At 43.0% G+C, this 26,311-nt stretch overlaps 1 protein-coding gene across 3 annotated transcripts in view; it reads right to left on the reverse strand.

Moving 5' to 3' along the window:
* LOC115157526 (insulin receptor) overlaps positions 1–26,311 on the reverse strand; it is a 155,017-nt gene that overhangs the window by 14,607 nt on the left and 114,099 nt on the right. For all 3 annotated transcript variants that reach the window (XM_029705867.1, XM_029705866.1, XM_029705865.1), the window contains 10 exons: positions 26,126–26,252; positions 22,309–22,424; positions 21,888–22,019; positions 19,481–19,648; positions 7,458–7,656; positions 6,417–6,709; positions 4,215–4,354; positions 3,531–3,690; positions 3,308–3,407; positions 969–1,036 (listed from right to left, as the gene is read on the reverse strand). In XM_029705867.1, coding sequence (XP_029561727.1) covers positions 969–1,036; positions 3,308–3,407; positions 3,531–3,690; positions 4,215–4,354; positions 6,417–6,709; positions 7,458–7,656; positions 19,481–19,648; positions 21,888–22,019; positions 22,309–22,424; positions 26,126–26,252 — 1,503 coding nt within the window. The remainder of the gene's footprint in view (positions 1–968; positions 1,037–3,307; positions 3,408–3,530; positions 3,691–4,214; positions 4,355–6,416; positions 6,710–7,457; positions 7,657–19,480; positions 19,649–21,887; positions 22,020–22,308; positions 22,425–26,125; positions 26,253–26,311) is intronic.

Below are 26,311 nucleotides of genomic sequence, written 5' to 3' on the forward strand. Positions count from 1 at the left end.
TAGCCATGAGAGGAAAATTCCTGTTCAGGAAGTTTAAAAAAAATGTTGCATGCCGCCTATAGTGAGTGCCAAACAATGGCCGCGCATTCTGCAAGATGGATGGTCTATTGAAAAATATCAAAGTAAATGCTGCCGACAGCCCACACTTCTATGTAAAATGGGAATTGTTCAATATTTTGTTTATCAATACATGATTGTGTTTCTATCTCCTGCCTTGGTATAGGCTCTGATTAAATACACTATTATGTCACACTCCTATCGCAGAGCAATACTGTAGCCTACCCATACTGTCATAGGCTACCGGTCTATTTACTTATGAGAACGATTGGCTATTGAATGAGCGACGGATAAATAGTAGCCTAATATATCTTGTGTAGCAGAATAAACCAGTCATGTCAGAAACGGACAGACATGCTCCGCATATGATTATGATTCAGGCCCATATAATAAAAAGTGAAGGAAATATATTAGGTGACTACGCAATCTTCTTACCAACAGCAAATGCATCTGTTTTATCATTAGGCCTTTTACGTTTTTATGTTTTTATCAGCATTATTATAATAAACAAACAACTTCATTTCCTCCAAAAATAACAATACTAGCTTGCAATACAGTTGCTCAACCACTAGAAGTTGGGCGTAGGCAAGGTCTGAGATGTACATGGGAGGTACGCAAACTCTCCCGTCAAGTTCAACATTTGATAAATAACAACCTTTGGCGGGAAAAACAGCCTTACTTTTATTGCGGGCATGCACTTTAGATAAATGAGGCCCCTTGACGCTATAATCCACAAACGATCAAGTATTGTACTTCTCTAATTCTCATAGCCAGCTAGTATGTGTCAGTGATTGCCTACTTACACGGCATACTAGTTTCAACATCAAAATACAGTCCGCAATGCTTTTATACAGGTGTACTCCCCAAAGGTCAGCTGAGAACATAGAAATCAGTTTAGAATGTGTCCTTACTGTCAGCAGCACTGAGGTACTCTGGGTTAGAGGAGGTGTAGAGGGGTCCAGAGGGGCCCTGGGTTTGCCTTGGTGGGAAAAACAAGGAGGTAGAGTTAAGCAATAAGGCATTAGGAGGTGTGGTACAGTGCATTTGGACAGTATTCAGCCCCTTTACTTTCCCCACATTGCTAAGTTACAGCCTTATTCTAAAAATGCAGATTTTTTTTAAGCATTCTCAATCTACACACAACACCCCATAATGACAACGCAAAAACAGAGTTTATTTTTGTTGTTGTTGCAAATGTAAAAAAAAACCTGAAAAAACAATTTACATAAATATTCAGACCCATTGCTCAGTAATTTGTTGAAGCACCTTCGGCAGCGATTACAGCCTCGAGTCTTCTTGGGTATGACACTACAAGCTTGGCACATCTGTATTTGGGGAGTTTCTCCCATTCTTCTCTGCAGATCCTCTCAAGCTCTGTCAGGTTGGATGGGGAGCGTCGCTGCACAGCCATTTTCAGGTCTCTCCAGAGATGTTTGATCGGGTTCAAGTCTGGACTCTGGCTGGGCCACTCAAGGACATTGAGACTTGTCTCGAAGCCACTCCTGCGTTCTCTTGGTTGGGTGTTTTCATCAAGGATCACTCTGTGCTTTGCTCTGTTCATATTTCCCTCGATCCTGATTAGTCTCCCAGTCCCTGCTGCTGAACCCCCCCCCCCCCCCCGCCCCGCCACTCACCGTAGGGATAGTATTGGCTAGGTGATGAGCGTTGCCTGGTTTCCTCCAGACATACCGCTTGGCATCCAGGCCAAAGAGTTCAATATTGGTTTCATCAGACCAGAGAATCTTGTTTCTCATGGTCTGAGAGTCCTTCAGGTCCCTTTTCGCAAACTCCAAGTGGGCTGTCATGTGCCTTTTACTGAGGAGTGGCTTCTGTCTGGCCCCCTCTAACATAAAGGCCTGATTGGTGGAGTGCTGCAGAGATGATTGCCCTTCTGGAAGGTTCTTCCATCTCCACAGAGGAACTCTGGAGCGCTGTCAGAGTGACCATCGGGTTTTTGGTCACCTCCCTGACCAAGGCCCTTCTCCCCCAATTGCTCAGTTTGGCCGGGCGGCCAGCTCTAGGAAGAGACTTGGTGGTTCCAAACTTCTTCCATTTAAGAATGATGGGGGCCACTGTGTTCTAGGGGACCTTCAATGCTGCAGAATTTTTTTGCTACCCTTCCCCAGATCTGTGCCTCGACACAATCCTGTCTCTGAGCTCTACGGACAATTCCTTCGAACTCATGGCTTGGTTTTTGCTCTGACATGCACTGTCAACTGTGGGACCTTATATAGACAGGTGTGTGCCTTTCCAAATCATGTCCAATCAATTGAATTTACCACAGGTGGACTCCAATCAAGTTGTAGAAACATCAAGGATGATCAATGGAAACAGGATGCACCTGAGCTCAATTTCGAGTCTCATAGCAAAGGATCTGAATACTTACGTAAATAAAGTATTTCCGTTTTTATATCTAATACATTTGCAAAAACAATTAAAAACCTGTTTTCACTTTGTCATTATGGGGTACTGTGTGTACATTGATGAGGATTATTCAAAAAAATATATATTTTAGAATAAGGCTGTAAAGTAACAAAATGTGAAAAAAGTGAAAGGGTCTGAATACTTTCCGAAGGCACTGTGTTTGGCCAATATAGCACGCCTAAGGGCTGTTCTTATTTGTTCTTAAAACAAATGTTTTATCATACCCGTGGTATATGGTCTGATATACCACGGCTTTCAGCCAATGAGCATTCAGGGCTCGAACCCCCCAGTTTATAATTAATAATATATCATGATTATATAACAAGTAACAACACAGAGATACCAAATCAATACCATAATAACCCTAAAGTTAATCCAGGTATCAGAGTGTACACACTAGGAGTAACATTACTATAATAACAGAGAGCGACCTATGACCAGCCTCACTGTAAACACAACCTGATTAAACCAAATCAAAGTCTTCATTTATAACCACCTTTTTTAAACTGTAATTATGGACGCTAAGACTCTTTTTTTTTATTTTATTGAATGTAGAATTTTTTCCCCCTCAATGTATAGTCTGACTGTAAAAGTAAATCATAATAAAGTAAGTATAATTTAGCCTGGTCTTGAAATAATATACAAATCTAGACTACTAGTAGTTGAGCCATTTGTCTTAGTGCTGGGCTGGAACAAAAGCCTATAGTTACTGCTGGTGTATCAGGAGAAAAGCTGTGCATCACAGCTGAGACTACACACCAGCTTCTTTCATACACAGTTGGGTTGGCTGAAGACAGACAGATTGCAGAGAAGCCATAAGACCTACTTCTTCCTGAACATGACGAATCCTCCCGCTGCCACCAGTATCAGTAGAACCATGAAGATGACTGGACCAATGATAATCAATAGGTTGGATGGGTCCACCCCTAAAAAACACGTTGCCATGGAGTTTTAGGCCAGGCTACTGCTAACGTAAAAAAGCTCTATATTCAAATGATATTGGATTGATTCACTGATTGGTCAAGCTGTCTGTGGTGCGTGTCTCTTACGGAGGTCCTGTACGTAGAAGTGTGTGGGGTCGGTCCAGGAGCCGTTTCCTGCCAGCGACGTGGCTCGGATCCTCACAGTGTAGTTCCCAGGGTGCACCACTCTCAGCCTGCAGCCCTCCGACTGCTGGTACATCTTCCTGGACACACAGTGGTGCAACTCCTAGAACGAACACACACACACACAGACACGAGATGTTTAATTTATTTATATATATTTTTTTTAGGAGGAGAGGAGTTGGAGGGTGGAGAGAAGGGTTGAATAAACCAATTATGTATATAAATGAAATGTGAACGAATGAAAGTAGGAAACGTAATATTACACTAGGAACACGTCGAGCTAATAGAGTAGACCGTCTAAGCCAATCAGAGATGTGTTTTTGAAATCACTACATTAACAGCCAACAACTGATTTGAGAAAAACATGTTTGTTTGACCACCATCGGAGTTATGTTGTTTTCAACATCAGTAATATCAGCTGTACCCAGTGTGATGTTGCCATGGTAACTAAAACAGAGTGCTGATGCAACATGGCTATTGTTACATTAACGGTCCTATTTTAGAAATGAGAGCAGAGAGACTTGTGTTCAACGCATCTGAATTATACCAAGTGAGACTGTGGGCACAGCATATTTCCAGTATTTTAAGTGTGTGTTTGTTTTCATGCCTGTGTGTTTATCTGCTCACCTCTGTGTCTCCCAGTCTCTTGTAGTTGACTTCGTACAGGATGATCATTCCATTGGGAGCTTTAGGCTCCAGCCATTTGATGTGAACAGAGTACTCGGACACATCATAGCTGATGGGGCCCACGATGTCATCTGCTTTGTCTGTTGGCAAGATACACAAGGTTTTAAAATGGCCTCTGTTGACAGGATACACAAGGTTTTAAGATGGCCTCTGTTGACAGGATACAAAAGGTTTTAAGATGGCCTCTGTTGACAGGATACAAAAGGTTTTAAGATGGCCTCTGTTGACAGGATACAAAAGGTTTTAAGATGGCCTCTGTTGACAGGATACAAAAGGTTTTAAGATGGCCTCTGTTGACAGGATACAAAAGGTTTTAAGATGGCCTCTGTTGACAGGATACAAAAGGTTTTAAGATGGCCTCTGTTGACAGGATACAAAAGGTTTTAAGATGGCCTCTGTTGACAGGATACAAAAGGTTTTAAGATGGCCTCTGTTGACAGGATACAAAAGGTTTTAAGATGGCCTCTGTTGACAGGATACAAAAGGTTTTAAGATGGCCTCTGTTGACAGGATACAAAAGGTTTTAAGATGGCCTCTGTTGACAGGATACAAAAGGTTTTAAGATGGCCTCTGTTGACAGGATACAAAAGGTTTTAAGATGGCCTCTGTTGACAGGATACAAAAGGTTTTAAGATGGCCTCTGTTGACAGGATACAAAAAGTTTTTAGATGGCCTCTGTTGACAGGATACAAAAGGTTTTAAGATGGCCTCTGTTGACAGGATACACAAGGTTTTAAGATGGCCTCTGTTGACAGGATACACAAGGTTTTAAGATGGCCTCTGTTGACAGGATACACAAGGTTTTAAGATGGCCTCTTTGGCTGTTAGCAGGATACACAAGGTGTTAAAATGACCTCTTTACTCTATCCCAATACCACAAACCTCAACATCTCAGATCTATAAATACTGTGTAAAAGTAGACAAAAAAATGATATGCACTTGTTAAACTGCTTTTTTACTTCTGACATTGCGTTCTTAAGTGGGTGTGCAGTGTAGACTGTGCGCAAGTGTACTGTACTTAAGCAATAAGGCCCGAGGGGGTGTGGTATATGGCTGTCAGCCAATCAGCATTCAGGGCTCAAACCACCCAGTTTATAATGGCCAATATACCACAGCTAAGGGCTGTCCTTAAAGGGATACTTTTTGATTTTGGCAATGAGGCCCTTTATCTACTTCTCCAAAGTTGCATGAACTCGTGGATACCATTGTTATGTTTCTGTGCCAAAGCTAACTAGCATTAGCGCAATGACTGGAAGTCTATGCTAGCAGATACCCATAGACTTCCAGTCATTGCGCTAACGCTAGTTAGTAATTGCACTAACTAGCGAATGCTGACATAAAAATGGTATCTACGAGTTCATCTGACTCTGGGGAAGTAAATTAAAGGTCTCATTGCCAAAATCCTGAAGTATCCCTTTAAAGCGTCAACATCCCTAGGTTCGGTTGGTGCCTAGCCGAACTCGGCTAGGTGAACCGAATGAGTGTGCTCGCATACTCCCTTAAAAGATCTTCACTAGAAAAACGATAGCAATAGTACTGTTTGTCCATCTTGAGATGCCGTAGCCCATATACACTGCTTCAAAATAGTCAAAAATGAATCTAAGCTAACTCAAGATAACTGTCATTCATTTCAAGGAGACCTTAGTCGCGCAATTCTACATCTAACTAAGATGTAAAAACATGTGAATGTTTTGTCTCTCATTAAACAAGAAAAATACTTAATTGAAGAATCCCTACTTGGGCTACCAACATCAGCTTGCCTTGAGACATTTTCTGTTGTTGTTGTTGTTGTGCACGAAGAGCTGAAAAACCCTTGCCGAAGACCAAAACATAATATGATGTGGTCGAAATACATGCACAAATGTTCCAAACTGTTTCGGATGGTACGCATGCGGACGCCTTTACGCACAACACGAAGCGGAGTGCCTGGATACAGCCTATATACGTGGTATATTAGCCATAAACCACAAGTCCCCGAGGTATAAACTGGTTACCAACATAAATAGAACAGTAAACAAGTATTTTTTTTGCGTCATACCTGTGGTATATTGTCTGATATACACACGACTGAAATGCTGTTTCAGCCAATCAGCAGCCAGGAATCAAACTACCAGGTTTATAATGGTGTGTAGATAGCCTCACCCTCAGGCATGGTGCGAGCTGAGACGAAGGCTGCCATACTGCAGCGTGAGGGGTTTGTGAGGTGGTTGCAGGCCAACACATCGATCTTGAACGAGGTGAAGTGTCGGAGGCCGGAGATGACCGTGGACTCCTTGGAGAACACAGTCAGCTGGATCTTAGTGCGCTCCACACCATCCTCATCGTTGTCTGGGCCGCGGGTGGCGTAACCTTCCGGCAGGGTGGGGGGCTTTGTCACGAACGAAGGCTGCGTTTCATTAGCTACGCCCATGGCTGAGCGGCGCTGTCTGGTTGACCTGGGGGATAATCAATCAATCAAATTGTATTGATTTAGTGTTAAACACATCATACTGTTAAGGTTACCTCTACTGAGCAGAGTGCTGACGAGAGACTTAGTGCAGGTAACTTCTAAATATTTACCGCCAGGGGGAGCACTGGGGCTTCGATTAGCATTGAAGGGCATCCAATTCTGATCTTTTTGCCACTAATTGGTCTTCTGACCAATCAGATATTTTGCCACTAATTGGTCTTCTGACCAATCAGATCAGATATTTTGCCACCAATTGGTCTTCTGACCAATCAGATCAGATATTTTGCCACTAATTGGTCTTCTGACCAATCAGATCAGATATTTTGCCACCAATTGGTCTTCTGACCAATCAGATCAGATATTTTGCCACTAATTGGTCTTCTGACCAATCAGATCAGATATTTTGCCACTAATTGGTCTTCTGACCAATCAGATCAGATATTTTGCCAATAATTGGGCAAAAGATAAGAATTGTGCTGCCTGTGTAAATGCAGCATTAGGTTTTAAATCACAGGATAGAGACAGAGCTGATCTAAAACTCCTATTTGGGGATTTGTGTGTAAATGTTATATATATATATATATATTTGTTTTGTACCCTAACTACAAAACTAATGTCCCAATTAGGACAATAAATACATTGATTAATTGACTGACTGATTGACTGACTGTCTGTGTTGGCTGGCTGGCTAGCTAGCTGGCTGATTGGCTGGCTGATGTAGTTGTCATACATACTTGAGCAGGAAGACCTCATTGTGGATGTAGTTCTCAAAGGTCTTGCGGTACTCTGAGTCCTCGGCCTCCTTCTTCAGTTGTTTCTCTGTTTTGGGACAGGCACAACAGCGGCCACCCTGACCCTCATCCTCAGTCTGGTTCCACTTAGCCTCTTCGTCACTGTCGACCTGGGTGGGCACCCGCGAAGGCAGCTTCATACCTAAACAGAGAGAGAGAGGGAGAGAGTTAAAGACAGAGAGAGATAGACACCTGCGATGGCAGATTGATGCCTGGACGGAGGGAGGGAGCGCGAGAGAGACAGAGTTAGACAGATAGACACCAGCGATGGCAGATTGATGCCTGGACGGAGGGAGGGAGCGAGAGAGAGACAGAGTTAGACAGATAGACACCAGCGATGGCAGCTTCATACCTGAAGGAAGAGAGGGAGGGAGTTTTCCCCTTTAGTTAACACTAGTTGTGTGTAGTGGAGGGTATACGTATGTTTACCCACTTATTTTTCAGTGGGCATTGTGATTACTCACTTCTTATTCCCCACTGATGTTTTATCAAAGTAGTGTAATGGAGGTATACGTCATATCAATTAATAAGGCTGATGGAACAGGTCAGAATGTTTAGCTTCAAATGTTGATAAATATTATTTCTTCACATTTTAGGCGCAGCAATGTACACGTCGGTAGACCTACGCATGAATGTTCTAAAATGCAGTTTTTGCGGGAAACACAGTTCTAAAATGAGCACAGCACATGCGAGCAGTTTCATGCCAGAGATGGGAATATCCATTCCAAATGTAGGAAAGGGGGAAGATCTAAAGATGCAACAACTATCATGGGTTGCTAGTATGACTTGGAGAATGCCTTTGGGTGCTAGATAATGAAAGAAAAATAAATAGGAGAACGCATATGAGGAAGTCTTCATAAAAAATAATTACCTCTACGTTTCTATGGTGGGATTTTGACTATAGGCTACTTTGAAGAAAGGTAAGACATGCCTCATAATATGTAGTAAAACATCCAGGTATCAAACAATTAAGGGAAAAATCTAGATTCTAACGATAGGCCTAACCTTCTCAATGAAATGCCTATACCTACAGTATGCCTACCTGGCAGAATGATATCATGATTATTTACATCAATCCAGTGGGCATTTATTTTGAACTCTTCATGTGCTACAGAAACACTGCTAACCCAATGACAGTGCTAGATGTATGCACACTTAAAGGGTAACTACACAAAAAAAAACTACATTTCTTATATTTTTCCCGGACCTCAAAAGTGGTCCTCCTGATGTTGTTTAAGCATCGTTATAAACTTAGAACATACAATGTTGTTGTTTCTCTATTAAGAGAGAGCAACAACAAAAAAATGAAATAAATTGAAACAAATCTGAAACCTGTGAATTTCTGACTCAATTGACAGCCTCATTTATCGGTTTCAATTGTAGGTTCTACTATTAGCCTACTGAACAGTACATCTTGGGTAGGCCTGACTGTGAAAGACCAATATAGGATTTATCATTATAGATCATTCACAGTTTATGTCACCGTTTCTCATAGAATTTTTCACACAGGGTGCCTTTCCTTCGCCGGGCGGGCCATATTGATTTTTTGCAATATATGGATCTGTGCCATTTACTTTGAACTGGACTGTATTTACAGCATGTGAGTAGATGCACATCTTTTGAGATCAAAACAAGAAAGGCCTGTAGCCACCAGTGCAGTGCACATTTGTTCATATTCCTTGCAAGTTAGTGAATTATTAGCCCAGTTATAGCTACTTTGTAGTCAACAACGGGGGAGTGGTTGCTTCCTACAACAGCACAACATGTGTACATTTCTAGCCTTCTTTGAAAAGTGAGTCAGGTAAAGAGCTTTTTTTTTTATGTCTTAAAGGGGCCATGTTGTATTTTGAGAAAGGCTTGAATAAGCTAAGTAGCCAATAGGCAGAGGGTAGCATAATTTGACTGATTCTCTGTAATAATGGTATGGGAATAATAATATGTTTCATTTTGTAAAGTGGTTTGTTGCATCAAACACCACAACATTTTCACCTCCATTTTCAGTGAAGGAGAAGTGAATAAACAGGTTAATGTCAAGCCCTGCATATTTTCTTCCCAAAGTCTCATGGAATGTGGTCCCGTGTGGCTCAGGTGGTAGAGCATGGCGCTTGCAATGCCAGGGCTGTGGGTTCCATTCCCACGGTGGACCAGTACAAAAAAATGGTATGAAAAAGCATGCACTCACCTACATTTAACATCACACATTGTCTCCTACTGTAGGCAAACTGTAACTTAAAGCGGGTATAGCCTCAGTGTTCACAGTAAACAACCGCCAGAACTTTCACAATGTTCAAGTTTGCGCTCAGCAGACAGGAAATTTGCTCAGTGCTGAAAAACAAATAGAGGGAACATTGGTCAAGACTCCATCCTGTCAGTAACTGTCCTCAGTGCCTAAAACAACCCTCACATGATCCCCTCCAGACTAGTGTTGTCTAGACCGTCTGGGTGAGCGCTTGGGAGTAGACGAGGAAGTTAAAGTGGAGCTTGTCTGTGTGACACAGAGTGAGTGGCTCCCACTTGTTAGTGCAAGGCCAAATCAGGTAAGAAACTATTCCAACCACCTCTGAATCACAGTCCCTCACACACACACACCAACATTTCTGGCAGTAGTCCAACAGAATAAATCGGGAAATATATTTGTATTATATTGTATTTTGTAAATGCTCCCTTGTGAAATATACCTTGGTTCCAATGGGACTCCCTGTTATAATAAATGTTAAATAAATAGAGCTGTGAATTGCCATTGACCTCACAATACTGAGAGGATATTGCGATTCGCACGATTCTATATGTATTGCGATTCGATCCTGCCATTTTATTTGCGATCGGATGTTCCAAACATATTGCGCACCCCGTCTGCTGCAGAGGGACAAGAGAGAGCTATGAGAAAATGAGTTTTGATCAGTCATGGAAATAAAAGGGTTGAAAACATGATGGCTCACCATTTAAAAAGAACATGGCTGCTCTACTTGTTGGGGGCGGAGCCTTTGGCAGAGCTGATAAGGAACAATCAAAGTATTGTGGGTGTTTCTGCATGCGGTCTTCAGCACAGGATTTCTCTCTACGCGGATGATGTCTTGCTCTACATATCCAACCCTGACAAATCTCTCCCCTCCTATTTTAGACACAATAACAAAGTATGGCAAGTTTTCAGGATATAAGATTCATTTGAACAAATCCACTGTTTGCCCTCTCAATCTTACACTCAACGGCTCAGTTAAGACACTCTGCCCGTTCCAATGTAAGACACAGGGGTTTCAATACCTTGGGATCTTTGTAACACCAGATATGAACGGCCTTTTTAAGGAAAATGATCGCCCCTTGTCCTGAATCAAATCAAGAATGATCTCCAAACCTGGATCTCCCTCCCAATCAGCGTAGTGGGAAGAATCAATGTTATCTGTATGAACATTCTCCCTAGATTGAACTATTTCAGATACTCCCATGTTATCTCCCAGTTTATTTTTTCAAAACCACCAACCAAAGCATCACCAAATGTATATGGGGCAATAAAAAAAACCTAGAATCAAGTTCTCCACTCTATCGAAACCTGAATCTAAGGGTGGTCTTGCCCTTCCCTGCCTTCAATTGTACTACTGGTCTACCCAAATCCACAACATGCTAACATGGATCACAAACAGACAAAACTCAATGTGGATTCAGATAGAGGCCCAAATCCTGTGGTTCATTGCCCCTAAACTCAATTATATTCATGAATAACATTAGTGAAGTGGGCAACATAGCCAAAACCTTTGTCATTTACAGCACCCTATTAGCATGGAATGACTGTAGGAAATACCTTGGCATTTCCTCCCAGATATGCTCTCACTCACCTATGTTATGCAACCCAGACTTGCTAAAAGCCCTGAGGGATGCCTCTCACCTATAGTATACAACCCAGACTTGCTAAAAGCCCTGAGGGATGCCTCTCACCTATAGTATACAACCCAGACTTGCTAAAAGCCCTGAGGGATGCCTCTCACCTATAGTATACAACCCAGACTTGCTAAAAGCCCTGAGGGATGCCACTCATCTATAGTATACAGCCCAGACTTGCTAAAAGCCCTGAGGGATGCCACTCACCTATAGTATACAACCCAGACTTGCTAAAAGCCCTGAGGGATGCCACTCATCTATAGTATACAGCCCAGACTTGCTAAAAGCCCTGAGGGATGCCACTCATCTATAGTATACAGCCCAGACTTGCTAAAAGCCCTGAGGGATGCCATTCACCTATAGTATACAACCCAGACTTGCTAAAAGCCCTGAGGGATGCCTCTCACCTATAGCATACCAGTCAGATTTGCTAAAAGCCCCAAGGGATGCCAACTTTAATCTTTGGTGTATTCTGGGGATCAGGACCTTTTCAGACGTGTTTCATCACAACATAACTACACTGAAATCCTTTCAAGAGTTTTTGTTGTTGTTGTAATATCTTCAAATTAGACACATCATTTCCTCATTCACTTCCAAGGGGAGGTTTAGAGTTCAGCTGAATGAAGTTGAGACCCTTCTTGCTACAGGACAATCCATCAAAGACTAAATCTCCTATATCTGTAGACTCCTTTCTGAGAATGTGGGCTCCTCCTTTACTACAGTGAAAAGAATCTGGGAAAAGGATCTCTGTCTGACTATCAGTGATGAGTTATGGTGGATGTTTGCTACAAGGTATACTGCTCCTCTACTAATGTAAAAATTAAAGAATCTAATTACAAATGTTTATACACATGTTATTACACCCCAGTGAGACTTTGGGGCGGCAGGTAGCCTAGTGGTTAGAGCGTTGGACTAGTAACCGAAAGGTTGCAAGATCGAATCCCGAGCTGATAAGGTAAAAATCTGTTGTTCTGCCCCTGAACAAGGCAGTTAACCCACTGTTCCCTGGTAGGCCGTCATTGTAAATAAGAATGTGTTCTTAACTGACTTGCCTAGTTAAATAAAAGCTAAAATAAAATAAATAAATAGAATGAATGAATATAGACATTTCTCCTGATTGGAGAAGATGTATAATATTTACACTTTCAGAGGTACATGTGTAAATATTTGTATGAACATAAGATTCAACAACTGAGACAAACTGAACAAGTTCCACAGACATGTGACTAACATAAATGGAATAATGTGTCACTGAACAACAAAATCAAAGGTAACAGTCAGTATCTAGTGTGGCCACCAGCTGCATTAAGTACTGCAGTGAATCTCCTCCTCATGGACTGCACCAGATTTGCCAGATCTTGCTGTGAGATGTTGCCCCACTCTTCCACCAAGGCACCTGCAAGTTCCCGGACATTTCTGGGGGGAATGGCCCTAGCTGTCACCCTCCGATCCAACAGGTCCCAGACATGCTCAATGGGATTGAGATCCGGGCTCTTCGCTGGCCATGGCAGAACACTGACATTCCTGTCTTGCAGGAAATCACGCACAGAACGAGCTGTATGGCTGGTGGCATTGTCATGCTGGAGGGTCATGTCATGATGAGCCTGCAGGAAGGGTACCACATGATGGAGGAGGATGTCTTCCCTGTAACGCACAGCGTTGAGATTGCCTGCAATGACAACAAGCTCAGTCCGATGATGCTGTGACACTGCCCCAGACCATGACGGACACTTCACCTCCAAATCGATCCCGCTCCAGAGTACAGGCCTCGGTGTAACACTCATTCCTTCGACGATAAACACAAATCCGTCCACCACCCCTGGTGAGACAAAACCGCGACTCGTCAGTGAAGAGCACTTTTTTCCAGTCCTGTCCGGTTCAGCAACAGTGGGTTTGTGCCCATAGGCGACAACTCTGAACCAATTACATTAATTTGGGGACAGGTCAAAAAGCATTAAACATTTGTAGCCATTTAGCTAGTTAGCTTGCACTTGCTAGATAATTTGTCCTATTTAGCTAGCTTGCTGTTGCTAGTTAATTTGTCCTGGGATATAAACATTGAGTTGTTATTTTACCTGAAATGCACAAGGTCCTCTACTCCGACAATTAATCCATATATAAAACGGTCAACCGAATCGTTTCTAGTCATCTCTCCTCATTCCAGGCCTTTTCATCTTTGAACTTATATGGTGATTGGCATCTAAACTGTCATAGTACGATGACTGGCAACACAGTTCGTCTTTTAATCACCCACATGGGTATAACCAATGAGATGGCACTTGGGTACCTGCTTCTATAAACCAATGAGGAGATAGGAGAGGCAGGACTTGCAGTGCGATCTGCGTTGACGCGCGCAAGCAGTGTGGGTGCAATAACTGAATAACATAGATTTCTACATTTATTTTGCAACGCTCGCACACGCGATGCAAGCGGTGTAGTCAGGGTATAAGGCACGTTCACGCAGATGAGCAGGGAACCTGGGCATCTTCCTTTCAGTGTTCTTCAGAGTCAGTAGAAAGGCCTCTTTAGTGTCCTAAGTTTTCATAACTGTGACCTTAATTGAGTGAGTTTATTTTATTTTTACAGGGACAGTGCACATTAATCAACGTTTCAGTAAAAGTGCCAGTTTTAGTCAGCCAGCTAATTTTCAACCGCAGTCCCTGGGCAGGTTATTAAAAACAATTACAATATAGACAATCATTGAGCAGAGAGCACACGCAGAGCAACATAGGACAAGCAAGACACAGCATGCAGACAGAGCAACATAGGACAAGCAAGATATAGCATACAGACAGAGCAACATAGGACAAGCAAGACACAGCATGCAGACAGAGCAACATAGGACAAGCAAGAACAAAAAGCAACAAGACAAAATCCATAAAAGCAACAAAGTGTTTCCATACTACACAAGCAACAGACAACAGACGGCATGGAACTACAATACACAGCTAGGGATTATGTTCACAAATCTGATTGACCTTTAGCCATGTCTTCATGCATTTTGTGAAAGTGTGATATGTGGTGCAGTTATGTGTGTCTGATGGCAGTGTATTCCAGACATGGGACGCTCTGACAGAGAAAGCAGATTTACTAAAGGTGCATTTCCTTAAGGGAACTATACAGTCACCTCTCATGGTGGACCTTGTGGATCTGCTGCCATAGGTTTGGGTTTTCTGTTTAACAAAAATACTGAGTGGAGGGGGAGCCAGGCCATTTAGGATCTTGAATACAAGACATGCGTCGGTGTATTGCACTTTCACAACTCAGGAGCTCATGATTTCTGAGGATGTAACAGTGATGATGGCTATTGGGCTTCCTATCAAGCACTTTGAGAGCCTGTTTGTAGACAGACTGAATAGGTTTTAATGTTGTATAGCAAGCTTGGGCCCAACTAGTCAAGCAGTATGTTAAGTGGGGGAGTATCATAGATTTGCTACCTCTGTAGTCAAACAATTTGGTATAAATCGGAAATTAGCTAGGTTGAATTTGGTTATTTGAATTACCTTTTTCACTTGCTTTTTAAAAGAGAGGTTAGAATCAAGTATGATGCCAAGGTACTTAAAATCAGATACCACCTGGAGCTTCTCCCCTGACACATAGACATCTGGCTCAGTAGCATCTGTTGCCCTCTTTGTGAAGAACATGCAGACAGTTTTCTTCACATTGAGATGCAAACATGAGTCGCTGAGCCACTTTGTAACCTGGACCATTACAGTAGTGAGTTCTTGTGCAGCTTGTTGTTTGCTCTTTACATGCACATATATCACTGTATCATCTGCATACATTTGAACTTCAGACTCAGTACAGACAGAAGGCAGATCATTAATGTACAGGCTGAACAGGAGGGGCCCCAGTATTGACCCTTGGGGCACGCCCACGTCATAGCTAAGAGTGGGCGACAGCTCATTGCTCACTCTGACACACTGAGTTCTGCCTTCAAGGTATGATTTCATCCATCTCAAGGCATCGGGGGGGAAGTTGAACTTGGACAATTTTGTGATGAGAATCTCATGATTAAGTATCAAAAGCCTTCCTTAGGTCCATAAACACAGCCCCAACAACGCCCCCTTTGTCCATCTTGGACTTCACATTTTCCAGAAGAAAAGCAGTTGGCCGTTTCTGTGGAGTGTTTTGCTCTGAAGCCAAACTGCATGGAGTGTAATGTGAAGAGGCTGTTGTTGAGGTGGGCAATCAGTTGTTCTGCTACACACTTTCAGCAACCTTCGACTCCACAGGTAGCATACTAATGGGCCTGTAGTTACTCACGTCAGCAGGGTCGCCCGATTTAAAGATGGCCGTTATTATGGCTGACATCCAAACCCTTGGAAACACCCCAAGACCAATAGATGTGTTGGTGACCTTAGTAACGGGGCCAATAAGTGACTCTTTGTAGTTTTAAGAAAGGCAGAGTCCAGCCCAAACACATCTTTGGCTTTAGAGTTCTTCAGTGAGCTAATCACCTTGTTCACCTTTGACTCAAAAACCTCCCTTATGATGAAGACAGGTTGAGCTTCATTTACTAGCACTGAGCCCAAGAAACCAGTGGAGGGGTTCTGTGTCAGTACCCTGAAAGAGTCAAGAAGTAGGAATTGAAGGCTATTGCTATTTCGACTGCATCCTGTGTTAGATTGTTATTCACCATGATTTGTAGTCTTTTTGCAGTGTTACTATGGTCTTTCCCTGTTAACTTTTTTAGATTCTCCCAGATCAATTTAGAATTTCCCTTTGCTTCACCAATTATGTTAATAAAAAGTTTGCCTTGGCCTGTCTGATTTCTTTCATCACCTTATTTCTCAACATGGTAAACCTACGTCTGTCATGCTCTAATTTGGATTTTAGGGCTGTTTTTAGAGCATAATCTCGTTCTTTCATCAATTTCCAGATTTCTCCATTTAGCCAAGGAAGAGTGCTCTTTTGGCCAGGTTTGGATTTGATTTTCTTTAGGAAACCATTTATTGTAGTCTGGATTGTGGATAGAAAAACCTCACTATCAGCTTCCACGTCTGTATAGGACAAGAGATCATTCCAGTTAATTCCGTTTTCAAAATAGTTGAATTCACTCTTAGGTATTCTTAGTTGATCCGGCTTTCTAACAGTAGAGAGCTTAAACCTGCTCTTAGACAGCTTTCTGGCTATAAGTGTCAGATTATGATCAGACAGACCAGTAACCATATTGAATGATTTAGTCACTCTCTCTGGTTTATTACTGAACACCAAATCAATCTGTGTTTTAGAGCAACAAGTCACCCTGGTTGGCCCTTTAACTAGTTGTGTAAGGTCAAAGGTATTAGTGATCCGTTTGAGGGTTTTCCTACAAGACTTGTCTTCATAATTAATATTAAAATCTCCCATTAAGATGACCTCTTTCCCAAAATCACATTGCCTAAGCATGTTATAAAACTGATGAAAAAACACACTTTTGGTGGAAGGTGGTCTATACATTCCAATAAGGGTAAAAGACATTTGGGGAGACAGTGTAACGTTCAGGCCAATACATTCTAGTTCATTATCACATGACCACTCAATTTGTTTACATCGGATATGTTCTTTAATTTAAATCATCAGACCTCCTCCACTTCCTTCAATCCCGTCTCTCCTGAAAACATTGTAGCCAGGCACAATCAAAGCAGCATATGGAGAGTTTTTATGGAGCCAAGTCTCTGAAATGCAGAGGAAGTCAAGGTTGGAGTCTGTGAGAAGATGTTGAATTTGATCACTTTTTGGAATGACACTATGAATGTTCAAGTGTCCCCCTAGTAGTCCCTTGGGCTTAGCTCGTGGGTCCCAGATGACTCGAGAGTGATTGACACATTGAAAAAAGTTACATTTTCTGTGTTTTCAGGTAGCTGGGTTTAGGCCATTGTGTTTCGTTTTGATTAGGGGCAGTTCGGTAGCGGAACCAACAATCCCTCCCGCTTGCACTGGATGCGGGGAACTAATTAAAACAGCTTGCGTACCAAAAGCAAAGTCAGGGATCGCATATAGCGACTTGGGTATGTTTGAAGAGTCAAAATCTATCCTGGAGCCGGGTGAGTCGAGAGAAACCATGGGACCATAGCACTCCCCTACTTCCACAGCGGCGACGATCAGTGGACGAGGCCATCCACTGCTTTCCACTCCGGTGAGTATCGCTGGCTCGGTGATGTTAGGCCCAGGATTGAGTTACACATCCCCGGAGAGCAGGAGGGTAGTGAACAGGTAGTTTAACAGTTTCCGATAAATGTTGGACTTGTGTTTGTTACGCCTAAGCGGGTCAGTGGAATAGGGAGCGAGGTAGACTTGGCCATTATTCAGAACATTATGGTATGCTGTGTACTGTCCGTTCCCGTGGAACGGTGAACCAATGTGTTTGGTGTTGATATTCTCCGGCAGTAGATTGATTGTGACATCCCAGCAAGGACACACTAAGATTATCAGTAGAGAAGATACATAACTCACAATCATGGCAATGTACTGGAGATAAAACACATCACTGTACTGGAGATAAAACACAACACATCACTGTACTGGAGATAAAACACATCACTGTACTGGAGATAAAACACATCACTGTACTGGAGATAAAACACATCACTGTACTGGAGATAAAACACATCACAGTACTGGAGATAAAACACATCATTGCGCTTCAACTCTTTGCATGAGTTACTTAGCTGGGGTCGGCATACACCTGATGTTTTAGATAAAATAACAGCATTCGTATGAGAAGCGGCACCTGCTGCACCACCCTGCTTTCCGTCCGTCATTACCTTCCGACCAACGGACAACCAAAGATTGGTGTGTTTGGGATGTTCCTACCGTCTGTAAGCTGTTAGTATCTTAACGACCGTTCCACAGGTGCATGTTCATGAATTGTTTATGGTTCATTGAACAAACAGGGGAAACAGTGTTTAAACCCTTTACAATGAAGATCTGTGAAGTTATTTGGATATTTAGGAATTATCTTTGAAAGACAGGGTCCTGAAAAAGGGACGTTTCTTTTTTTGCTGAATTTATATGCATGTAATTTGGAGCTGTAGAGAGATTACCAGATTTTGGCAATCTATACATACTGCTGCACACAAAATACTAGATGTACAGTTTGATATGAACCCATGTCTCTATCTTCTTAATGCCCAGCAGGACTTTGTTCTTGATCCTGACGGAGAAAATGTGTTTATGACTATCACATACTTTGCTAAGAAATGTATTCTTCTATTGTGGGCCTCTAATACTTCTCCTACATTTAAAATGTGGATTGACCAGATTGTTGACTTTCTCCCTCTCGAAAAGCTCACTTATGACCTCCGCAAGAGCCCAGGTTTGATAGACTCTGGTTTCCACTACTCAACTATAATGGGGTGTGTAGGGAAATGAGCAGATACATGTTGCGTGAGGTGCTGTACAAACTAATTCTTTGCTCTTCGTCTCAGCTAAGGCTGGAAATAGCTAATAGGAACGCTGATAGTGCTGCTGAAAGTTTGTTTGTTTTGTATTATTTATGTTTGCCACATCTGTGAATGTGGAATGTGTTTTGTTGGTTGATTGAAAAACAAGAAAACTTATTAAAACTTTAAATTAGTTTTTTTTTTTTAAACAAAGATGATAAGCTAGAGAACGAGAAATACGGAGTTTTGGCGGAGGTACAGCCGACTAGCGCTAGCTTACGTTAACGAGCTAGGAAACAAAACTATAAAATAACATACATTTGATTGCGGTACTGTACTGTATACATTTTTCCATCACTATAATAGAACAGTCCCCCGGAGAAAGACACACTCACCTTTCTGGAAGTTAACTAATTATAGTCACATAACTATATCATCTGTATGAACCAGAGAGAACTGTAGAACAGAATAGAACAGTAGCACAGAAGAGAACAGCAGAACAGAAGAGAACAGCAGAACAGAAGAGAACAGTAGAACAGAACAGAATATAACAGTAAAACAGAACAGAACAGTAGAACAAAATAGAAAAGTAGAATATAACAGTAGAATAGAACAGCAGAATATAACAGCAGAATAGAACAGCAGAATAGAACAGCAGAATAGAACAGCAGAATAGAACAGCAGAATAGAATAGAACAGAACTGTTCACACAGAGAAAATACTCACCTTTCTGACAGTAATCGAACTTGTAGAGTTCACTGGCCTCAGGCTGCTGCTGACAGTACACCAGGTAGTGAGTGATGTTCCCGTTGGGGTCTGTGGGGGGTTTCCACTTCAGGAGGATCTGAGAGGAAGAGTTGGAGGAGGAGATGGGGTCCAGGGGCACTGACGGCTCTGGGGGAGGACAGGGATACCAGGGGTTAATCATACCTTTATTCTTCTTCTTGTTCAGGTCAGCAGATCACAGAATGCAGAATAACTTAACTCAAAACATAACCATAGACTGATCAAAAGATAAAACTAGCAGTAAGTTTAACTGTAGTATGTATCAGCTGTGAGACAAGGAGGAATAAAGTAAGATCACAGATGAATAGCCCAGGGAGACTGACTGACTAGTAGACAGACGCGGCAGCATGCTTTATTGTCCTGGGTGATGCACTATATATACAAAAGTATGTGGACACCCCTTCAAATTAGTGGATTCGGCCATTTCAGCCACACCCGTTTCTGACAGGTGTATAAAATGGAGCACACAGCCATGCATTCTCCACAGAGAAACATTGGAAGTAGAATGGCCTTACTGAAGACCTCACTGACTTTCAACATGGCACCGCCATTGGATGCCACCTTTCCAACAAGTCAGTTTGGCAGATTTCCGTCCGATTCTGTGCTCCCAACATTGTGGCAACAGTTTGGGGAAGGCCCTTTCCTGTTTCAGCATTACAATGCCCCTGTGCACAAAGTGAGGTCCATACGGAAATGGTTAGTCGAGATCGGTGTGGAAGAACTTCACTAGCCAGCACAGAGCCCTGACCTCAACTCCATCGAACACCTCTGGGATTAATTGGAACGCCGGCTGCGAATCAGGCCTAATCACCCAACATCAGTGCCCGATCTCACTTATAGTCTTCTGGTTGAATGGAAGCAAGTCCCCGCAGAAATGTTCCAACATCTAGTGGAAAGTCTTCCCAGAAGAGTGGAAGCTGTTATAGCAGCAAAGGGGGGGACCAACTCCATATTAATGCCCATGATTTTGGAAGGAGATGTTCGACGAGCAGGTGTCCACATACTTTTGTCCATGTAGTGTACACAATCCATGTCTCAATTGTCTCAAGGCATAAAAATCTTTCTTTAACCTGTCTCCTTCCCTTCATCTGCACTGACTGAAGTGGCTTTTATAATTGTTATTGGAGTGGTGGCAACGATTTAGGGGAAACACTGGAACATAAACCTGACAGGAGGTAGACGAGGTAGCCTGGATGCCAGCCAACACGGCTTGACAATAAGTGACAAGGACTTGCAGGATAGAAGAAATAGATCTGGGACCAGGCTAGAGACAAGGAGGGTGAAACTCTAGATCTGGGACCAGGCTAGAGACAAGGAGGGTGAAACTCTAGATCTGGGACCAGGCTAGAGACGAGGGTGAAACTAAAACTACAGTTGAAGACTGTTTCATCTGGAACTAAAACACCCTCGACAAGCCTTCCCGCCCGCCTCCCTGCCCGCCTCCCTCCCTGCCCGCCAGGCTCTGATGGTGGTGTCCCAGCCAATGCATCATGCCAGCCAGTGCTGTGCGAGGTGTGTGAGGCTGCATGCCACGCGGCTACACTGTAATAACACTATAATAACACACTGTGATGTGGTTTATCAGGAAGGAGATGACACACCAGACACCTGTTGTTGATGAAACCAAAACCGGTTTGTCCTCTGGACACACACACACACACACACACACACACACACACACACACACACACACACACACACACACACACACACACACAGGGTGACAGAAGATTTCTGAGCTCTGCTTGAGTGACTACAGCCGTTTGTCACAAGACAGAGAGATAATGAGACAGGGAGGTACAGGTCGTACTCCTAGCTCGTCATCAACTTCCTCTTCCTTGTTCTTATACCTTTAACACACCTCAACAGCTAAAAGCTGAGGCAGAGGACAAGCGCCAATCTACTGTAAGTTGTAGCTCTTAGACCACTTATCCCAACCCGGGGTAATGAAATCCCACCCTCAACCTTTAGAGAACCTAACCTGCTGACTGACTGATTGGATTGTCCACTCACCTGTTGGCTTGATTAGGGGTTTGGGGAAGGTGGGATTAAGATCACTAAATAAGCAGACATGAATTAATAAAGAACTGAGTTAGTGTCGGCCTTGAGATTAGAAGTTTGGGGATTCGATCCCTGGTAGAGTCATAACAAAGACTCTAAACTGGAACCCGATGCCTCTCTGCTTGGAACTCAGCATTAAGGACGTGGATTGGAGAGAAGGCTCTGCGATAGACTAGAGTCCTGACTGGGGGGGGGGTACAGTACATCTAGCTGCCTCGAGCTAATGAAACAGGCTCCTGCCCTATGGGCCATTCTGGTTCAGCTATATCTCAAAGTAAGGTCTTACTGGTGGCTTCTGTCCTGACGTAGGTGATTTTGCTCTTGGCCCCGAGGACCTGGTGTTCATCAGAGGCAGAGAGCTGGGTCTTGACCATGATGGCGTACTGTGTCCAGGGCTTCAAAGCCAAGATCAAGGTACCTGGAAGAAACAATAGTATTGTTAGCTATGTGTGGCAGGACAGACAATATTGAGCCCAACACTTGTTCCTACCGTACAACTACAGTGTATATGATATGTTTTAATGTGTGCAAAGAGCTGCAAACTACATTTTACCATATGGACAATAAAGTCCTTCGGTATCATTATTAGTATTGTTATGTGTTGCAGCACAGACACTATTAAACATGCTACTACAGTGAATCAGGGTACCGGGAACAATAGCATCCTTACCAATACAGTTGTAAGACAGAAGAGAATAAGAGATTACCTGGCTGTTGTTGTACGTTTCCCTCTGTTGCCCGGGCTGGGGGGTCCAGGTCAATTATCACCCAGTTAGAACCACACGCATCCTGGCCATCAAACTCTGTCACGTTGGGGTAGGGCCTGGGAGAGGGGAAGAGAGAGAGACAGTTAACACTAAAGGTGAATATCACACACACACACACAATACCTTAGACAAACTGTCACGTTGGGGTATTTTTTACACCCCAAAAAATGATAAATATGTTACTAGTAAGAAGTAATGTGGTTTAATTTTTGTGACCTGCGTTTTTTAACCAATGTATTTAAGCAATAAGGCCCGAGGGGGTGTGGTATATGGCCAATATGCCAAGGCCTGTTCTTAAGCATGTCGCAACGTGGAGTGCCTGGACACAGCCCTTAGCCGTGGTATGTTGTCCATATCCCACAAACCCCTGAGGTGCCTTATTGCTATTATAAAAACTGGTTACCAACATAATTAGAGCAGTAAAAATAAATGTTTCGTCATACCCGTGGTATACAGTTTGATATACCATGGCTGTCAGCCAATCAGCGTTCAGGGCTGGAACCACCCAGGTTATCATTTTAGATCCAATAGTAAACCAGACGGAAGTGAACATCACTAATCAACCAAGTGCCACAAAAGCGAGTGATACGGACCACCTACTACTATAGTTCAGGGCTCTACGTTGACAACAACTACATGATGTGTTCCTGAGTAGACAAGTAGAAGCACACAAACAAATCTAGGAGATCAATTCAAGTATTTCAATTCATTTATGAATGAATGAAATGACTTAAAGTCCATGAATAAAATGTTTTCGGAGTGATCTATGCTCAATCAAGCACAGTGCACCCTTAACGTTCTCCAGTCGCAAATGTTCAGCTGCCCATTTCTAAAGGGACGTGCCGTTACCGTGGTAACTGGGCACTTCCTTGTCTGTGGGGGGGGGGGGGGGGGAGATCTAAGAATTATCTTCACTAGCAGTAGAAAGTTACAGCAAACTCAAACTAACATCAAACTAAATGATGTAACTAAACAAGAAACACGAGGACAAAGTGACACTTCAGGTCAATTTGACTGTGACCACACACCAATGTGGCTAATGAAATAGACTTTACCCGCAAATGACAAAATCTACCCTCCTTTGGCGGGTGTTCTGGTCCCGACCCATAGTGTTAGCATAAAAATGAAAAGTGCATCGACGACATCTATTTCCCCACCCCGTCTGTTTGGAGACAGGTGAATGATAACGGTTCATTCTAAATCAAAACTCATTTCACACATACAGTATATTATTTATAAAGACAAGATTAAATCAAGAATAATCTGATGGGTGACAATATTAGTCTATCACTTGTGAATGATGCCCAGCGTAAGGCAAGAAACAATGCCTTTAAAAAAATAATAATTCATCAAAGTGTCATACCTCATGTAGCCTAGCCCATAGGCCTATATGTTCTGATAAGGTATATATCACAACTAAAGTGGTGAAATAACTTCTTTAAATTAAGCACATTAATCCGCTTTACAACGTGAGTAGAGTGTAACTGGCATATATAAGCAGTTTAAAGTTTGGGGATGATCATTTTCACCATAAAAATGCACCTTTATAATAAAAGCATTACACACATAATCGTATTTATGGTCAGTTTTTATAATGGTGTTTTCCTGCTACTTGAACATTCCCTGTTACAGCCTAGAGGCGTATGCTCACTGCAGCACTCATCATGTGAATACATAGACCCCTGTTACAGCCTAGAGGCGTGTGCTCACTGCCACACTCATCATGTGAATACATAGACCCCTGTTACAGCCTAGAGGCGTATGCTCACTGCAGCACTCATCATGTGAATACATAGACCCCTGTTACAGCCTAGAGGCGTGTGCTCACTGCAGCACTCATCATGTGAATACATAGACCCCTGTTACAGCCTAGAGGCGTATGCTCACTGCAGCACTCATCATGTGAATACATAGACCCCTGTTACAGCCTAGAGGCGTGTGCTCACTGCAGCACTCATCATGTGAATACATAGACCCTGTTACAGCCTAGAGGCGTGTGCTCACTGCAGCACTCATCATGTGAATACATAGACCCCTGTTACAGCCTAGAGGCGTGTGCTCACTGCAGCACTCATCATGTGAATACATAGACCCTGTTACAGCCTAGAGGCGTATGCTCACTGCCACACTCATCATGTGAATACATAGACCCTGTTACAGCCTAGAGGCGTATGCTCACTACCACACTCATCATGTGAATACATAGACCCTGTTACAGCCTAGAGGCGTATGCTCACTGCCACACTCATCATGTGAATACATAGACCCCTGTTACAGCCTAGAGGCGTATGCTCACTGCCACACTCATCATGTGAATACATAGACCCCTGTTACAGCCTAGAGGCGTGTGCTCACTGCAGCACTCATCATGTGAATACATAGACCCCTGTTACAGCCTAGAGGCGTATGCTCACTGCCACACTCATCATGTGAATACATAGACCCCTGTTACAGCCTAGAGGCGTATGCTCACTGCAGCACTCATCATGTGAATACATAGACCCTGTTACAGCCTAGAGGCGTATGCTCACTACCACACTCATCATGTGAATACATAGACCCCTGTTACAGCCTAGAGGCGTATGCTCACTGCAGCACTCATCATGTGAATACATAGACCCTGTTACAGCCTAGAGGCGTATGCTCACTACCACACTCATCATGTGAATACATAGACCCCTGTTACAGCCTAGAGGCGTATGCTCACTACCACACTCATCATGTGAATACATAGACCCCTGTTACAGCCTAGAGGCGTATGCTCACTGCCACACTCATCATGTGAATACATAGACCCCTGTTACAGCCTAGAGGCGTGTGCTCACTGCAGCACTCATCATGTGAATACATAGACCCCTGTTACAGCCTAGAGGCGTATGCTCACTACCACACTCATCATGTGAATACATAGACCCCTGTTACAGCCTAGAGGCGTGTGCTCACTGCAGCACTCATCATGTGAATACATAGACCCCTGTTACAGCCTAGAGGCGTATGCTCACTGCCACACTCATCATGTGAATACATAGACCCCTGTTACAGCCTAGAGGCGTGTGCTCACTGCCACACTCATCATGTGAATAAACAGACTGACAGATGATCATATTTCAAGCTGAACGTTCTGATCAGTTGTGTCAGCCTCATTGTGTTGAAAAGTTTATTGTTGATGTTAGTGGTTGTATTCATTTGGGATCTATCACATCCCACAACTGTCCCAGACTATGTTCGGAATATTTATTTCTCACACAGAATAGAATGTCAACTTTTGTACTATGGGGGATAGTAGATTGACACAGGCTGGTGCTTTTGCTGTTCGTTACGCCTACTCATCTTGTTGGCTGACGGAAAGTAAATGTGGACAGTTCCTACACCTCGGAATTGGATAAGGGGACTGTAGAGACGCCTCAAGCCCTGCGATGCAGTGCCTTAGACCGCTGCGCCACTCGGGAGGCCCAATAGACTACATTTTCTTCATATCATGTTCCTTTAGACCCGTCTAAAATAAATAATGGATTTATTGTGAAGGTGTAGGCTATATTACATGGAATTATTAGACTTTTTAAGATGTAGATATTCCTAAGGTCTGCATCAGTGGCTTGTAGGCTGTGTGGGGAAGCCAGGAGATGCTAAATGTGTTGATGTTAAATAACAGTCAATTACCGTGACACTGACAGTTATTTGCTTGACAATCACTGGCTGCCGAAATTTCAGGCATCACAGTCATGTCCAACACACACACACACACAACTGTACTTACGCTTCCTTGTAGAAGACCATGAAGCCCAGCAGGTCTCTGAAGTCGGGAGGCCAGAATGGTTCCCACTTGATCATGATCTTATCATGTGTAGCACGCACCTGAGTGAACCTTAACTCCTGGTTCTCACCTGAGAGACACACACACACACACACACACCCACCCACCACCGAGACACACACACACACA

The sequence above is a fragment of the Salmo trutta genome, chromosome 21 (genome assembly GCF_901001165.1).
Source record: "Salmo trutta chromosome 21, fSalTru1.1, whole genome shotgun sequence".
Lineage (NCBI taxonomy): Eukaryota > Metazoa > Chordata > Actinopteri > Salmoniformes > Salmonidae > Salmo > Salmo trutta.